At 42.7% G+C, this 5,358-nt stretch overlaps 1 protein-coding gene across 1 annotated transcript in view; it reads left to right on the top strand.

The window, feature by feature from the left end:
- Positions 1-4,331, top strand: part of LOC310792880 (uncharacterized protein) — a 5,402-nt gene extending 1,071 nt beyond the window's left edge. The window contains exons 2-6 of the mRNA XM_083654650.1: positions 2,836-2,925; positions 3,050-3,304; positions 3,434-3,579; positions 3,902-4,002; positions 4,121-4,331. Coding sequence (XP_083510776.1) covers positions 2,836-2,925; positions 3,050-3,304; positions 3,434-3,579; positions 3,902-4,002; positions 4,121-4,265 — 737 coding nt within the window. The 3' untranslated portion in view covers positions 4,266-4,331. The remainder of the gene's footprint in view (positions 1-2,835; positions 2,926-3,049; positions 3,305-3,433; positions 3,580-3,901; positions 4,003-4,120) is intronic.
- Positions 4,332-5,358: the final 1,027 nt, after the last annotated feature.

The raw sequence follows: 5,358 nt of genomic DNA, 5'->3' as shown, positions 1-5,358 counted from the left end.
CCAAATGCGCTTTAGGCCGAATGGGCGTGGCGCAGTCCCAAAGTGGGCGTGTCGGCGCTAAATACCAGCCTAGTGATATCTTGGGACCTGGCCTACATTTAGCGCTTTGCGCTTTTGTAAAGCAGGCCTATTCTGTGCCTTCACTGCTTCTTCTCTGTCACCCTTCTCTCTCTCTCTCTCTGAGTTCCCAGCATGCATTGTGTTTCTTCATTTCGCTACTAAATAGCCACCAAATGAGCCAAAATAGATATAAAAGGTAGTTCTAAATTAATGTGTAATGGTAACACAGCCTGCCATTGTCAACATTTCAATATTGGACCAAATAAAACCTCGAAATGAAAACACCACCCTATGTGAAACATATATGTCCTCCTGGGCCTATATATACCCCTTGTCGAGTTAACGTGATTTAGAGAAGTAACAGCGGAACGCGCTTCGGAACGCGCTTCTAATGGCATCTGCTATACTGTGATGTCCCTCCAATAACTTGGCCCTATTTCACATTTAGTTTTACAATAAAAACACATTTATGCAATGACTTGACATAATGTAGGGTATATTTATGTGCATCATCCTTCCTGCAGCAGGCGAGAGAAAATTATATCTTTCTGGACAAACTTTCACCAATCTAATAGGCTATATTTTTCTAGTTGATGCATAGAACATTATTTTCACTTTGATCTTGCTATAGTGTAGCGTATTTACATGCTTGCAGTATTGAAACTGCAGTTAGATTGGTTTGAGAAGCATAATAATATGGAATAATAGCCTATAATGCAGACAGACAGGCTGGATGAAGGGAGGGGGGGGGGCAGAGCGTTTGGCTTTCGTCTGGTTTTGCGGGATCACTGGAATTGGAGCTAAAAAGGCAAGCGTGCGATTCGTTTATTGCACTTATCCAATGAGCATGACGGTGCATAATTTTACGCCTAAAAGGCGTGGTTGTAATGCTTTGGGCTGCATCTAGCGCCAGCACGACGATATCAAGTGCGCCTTTCCACGCCCACTGCTTTGATCTGCGCCTGCCGCTCGGCCTAGAAACTGCGCCGATGCAACGATAGGGGCCTCCATATTCCAGACTGAAATGCTATAACAGAAGTGGAGTATTGGCCAGAATATGACATGAACATTTGGACACTTATTCAGCGGGTATCTTGCATGTTGCGTTCAGGTGCACTGTGTGTGTAAAAAAAAAAAAAAAAAAAAAAAAAATTGCAATTGCATCGTGGGCCACACATTTTGCATTGGGGCTAGATTGGGGCTAGACTTTGGGGACAGTTCTATTGAAGTGAATGGGTAAGTAACTCCCCTGTAAGTGATGTTTGTGTAGATGGGCCATTGTATTTAATTGAGCAGTATTCTGCCATGTGACCCGTATGCAGAATATATATTATGTGGGGAGACATTTATTTTTTGTATCATTGTAAAGCAACAGCACAGTAAAGAGGATATTCATCTAACATGACATCTGTAGTTCTTTATAGATCTAACCTCTTAATTTTGCTCTCAAAGTGAACCAGATTGAAGCATTTTTCTTTAAAATGGACAAAATGTTCTAATGTTCAATTTCGGCTCCAAAATTGTAAAATGGTAACGTACGTTTCTACAGGGGTGGGCGTGGTTTACGGAGATTTTCTGTTTCTAACCCCTCCAGTGTGCGAACTATACTGTGGCTTTCGGGGGAGCCGACTTTTGTCACCTTGGGGGGGGGGGGGGGGGGTGTGCAGAGGGGCTCAAATTCATAAAAGGGCACTGGAAATTTGAGGCAATTTGAAGGCCAATTTAGGGGTATAACTCATTTTAAATCAGCACGCTCAAAGACACGGATACAGCTCTTGTCGTGTGGTTCCACTTTTCTCTCCAAGAGAGAAAAGCGCGCTGCGCACACAGAGAGGGACGGAGGGTGAGGGGGCACAGAAAGGCGAAACGGGCGCACTGCTCTCCATACACACTGCATCCACAAGAACATGATATCTCTGTCCAACACTTTTATCCACTCCATGTCCCACTCACTGTGAAGTTCCTGACGCATTCCATCTCACAAACAGTCCTCCATATGCGGGAGGACTCGGAGGTAGGCTATTCCAGCTTCACGTCGTCACTTTTTCCACATCTGCGTTTGAAGTAGAAGCGACTTGTTGCTGTTCAACTGACGGCTGCTTCCATTTCTTCGTGAATGTAAAGTTTGTCAAACTGCCTTGTTTTCTTTTTGACATATTGCTGTTGTTTTAAATCTGACCTGACCGCGTGAGTGACGTTTGATTTGCACCTGCGCCGCCACGCTTCGATGTGGTGATGATAAGAATAACATGCATGTCGGTATAGGGGCTTACAGTGAATTTGACAGTGATTGAGCACACTCTGAATCATACGATTAAAATAGCGTAATTTTACGCATTATTCACTATGAAGGTACAGAAAAAGAAATAGAAAATACATGGGGTAATATATATTACCGTAGTCAATAATTTAGAGACCCCCCCAAATTTCACAAGTCATGCTTTCAGGGGGTCTACTATTTCTTTAAGGGGAGCCAAAGCCCCCCCAGCTCCCCCGTAGTTCGCACCCTGAACCCCTCCCCCTCCTCTAACCCTAACCCTAAAATCTCAGAACGTTACCATTTTACAATTTTGGAGACGAAATTGTAATAGAGCAACGTTGGTCCAAAACTTTGCTATTTTACAATTGTCTGTGAGACTGTGTTGGAAAAATATGGGAAGATGATTTGAAGATGTCACATTTTGCTTGATACATCTTCTTGACACTATAAACAGCAGTGAGCAGTGGAAATGGTTTTGTGAGCTGCTGTCCTACATGTGAATGTTGGTTCCACAGAGGGAAATGTTTACAAGCTGGTCTTGGTGAGCTTTGGGCTGCTGTGTGCTACACAAGCTGCTCTCAATGTCTCTCTGCGTCTCATCGTGCGTGAGTGTCTTTCTATTTTCAATTCCTTATGTTTGGTCACTGCCAAGAGAAGCAGATATCTCAATTCCTCCAACCTAGAAGGACTAATTCAAGGAACATGTTTTTCTCTGACAACTGCTTTCAGATAATTCAGATGTGCAGAAGCTTGAGCTGTTGATGATGGAGAGAGACCAGTTACAGACCAGTTACAACAACCTGACTGAAGAGAGAGACCAGTTACAGACCAGTTACAACAACCTGACTGAAGAGAGAGACCAGTTACAGACCAGTTACAACAGACTGACTGAAGAGAGAGACCAGTTAGAGACCAGTAACAACAACCTGACTGAAGAGAGAGACCAGTTACAGACCATCCTGAGAGCGGATTTATGTAACCAGAGTGAGTAAATGTTGATCAGAATAAGTTAAATGATATCATTAAATGAAAGCAGTTCACATAGTTATTATTTTATGTGTGAGTGTGATCATTAACATACATGTTTTGTTGTGTTGTGTTGATTTGTCGCAGCCCAAAGGTCTAATTGTTGGACTAAATTTGACTCTAAGTGGTACTACTTCTCTGCTGCTGGTGAGGGGAAAACCTGGGAAGAGAGCAGACAGGACTGTCTGAAGAGAGGAGCTGATCTGGTGATCATCAACAGCAGAGAGGAACAGGTGTGTGTGTGTGTTTGTGTGAGTGAGTGAGTGAGTGAGTGAGTGTGTGTGTGTGTGTGTGTGTGTGTGTGTGTGTGTGTGTGTGTGTGTGAGTGAGTGAGTGAGTGAGTGAGTGTGTGTGTGTGTGTGTGTGTGTGTGTGAGAGTGAGTGAGAGTGAGAGTGAGAGTGTGTGTGTGTGTGTGCGTGTGCGTGTGCGAGAGTGAGAGTGAGTGTGTGTGTGTGTGTGTGTGTGTGTGTGTGTGTGTGTGTGTGCGCGCGCGTGCGCGCGTGCGTGCGTGCGTGCATTGTGTGTGAGCCCTCTACTTCTGTCTCCACAAACAGGACTTCCTGGTTGGACTAGACAGGCATGTGTGGATTGGTCTGACAGACAGAGAGACAGAAAGTTCCTGGAGATGGGTGGATGGATCACCTCTGACCACAACGTAAGACCTGATCACATTTGTTCTGACTCATTGGTGTGAGACTTCCAGAGTCACTGTAGCTACAGTATGGACCATGTCTTCACCACAGGGTTTGACTCCTTGTCCTCCTCTGTTTCAGGTACTGGGGAGCAGGGCAGCCTGGTAGTCTGAGGGGTGACGAGGACTGTGCTGTGCTGTTTTCTTATTCTAGTGACTCTTTGAACAAGTGGTTTGACTGGTCATGTGACACAAAGAAGCACTGGGTCTGTGAGATGAAGGTGTGACATTGCTCATTAATAACAGCTTTGTTAAAGCCCCTTGTTCAATATTTACCTAAGTGCATTAGTATATTTAGAGCCAAAACTTGGATCAGCTGCTGTTACAGCTGCTGTCTTTCAGTAAATAACATATTTACAGCACAGTTTATATCATCTGTAACAGCTGCTGTCTCTCAGTATATAACATGTTTACAGTACAGTTTATATCATCTGTAACAGCTGCTGTCTCTCAGTATATAACATGTTTACATCACAGTTTATATCATCTGTTACAGCTGCTGTCTCTCAATATATAACATGTTTACAGCACAGCTTATATCATCTGTAACAGCTGCTGTCTCTCAGTATATAACATGTTTACAGCACAGTTTATATCATCTGTAACAGCTGCTGTCTCTCAGTATATAACATGTTTACAGCACAGTTTATATCATCTGTTACAGCTGCTGTTTCTCAGTATATAACATGTTTACAGCACAGTTTATATCATCTGTTACAGCTGCTGTCTCTCAGTATATAACATATTTACAGCACAGTTTATATCATCTGTAACAGCTGCTGTAAGTATATAACATGTTGACAGCCCAGTTTATATCATCTGTTACAGCTGCTGTCTCTCAGTATATAACATGTTTACAGCACAGTTTATATCATCTGTTACAGCTGTTTGTTGTAGCCAATGTTTTTCACCCAATGACCCCTTACAAGATAGAAAATATACCGGGGACCCCCTCATTCTGATTTGTGATTTTGGGCTAAGCTTAATTGTTTCCACAGTAATGTGCTTGACTTTTAAATTGATAGGTTTGTTAGATTAGAATGTAATCCATGAACCATTATAGACGGGGAATCTACATTTTAGATTCCCCGGATTTTAGAGTCCCCGGACCCCCATTTGAGAACCACTGCTTACAGTACTGTAGCTACTGTACTGCACCATACTGTATTGTACTGTACTGTATTGTATTGTACTGTATTGTACTGTATTGTATTGTATTGTACTGTATTGTACTGTATTGTACTGTACTGTATTGTATTGTACTGTATTGTACTGTATTGTACTGTATTGTACTGTACTGTATTGTACTGTACTGTATTG

The sequence above is a fragment of the Poromitra crassiceps genome, assembly GCF_964638095.1.
Source record: "Poromitra crassiceps genome assembly, chromosome: 18".
Taxonomy (NCBI): domain Eukaryota; kingdom Metazoa; phylum Chordata; class Actinopteri; order Beryciformes; family Melamphaidae; genus Poromitra; species Poromitra crassiceps.
This window is presented reverse-complemented; position numbering and strand designations above follow the sequence as displayed.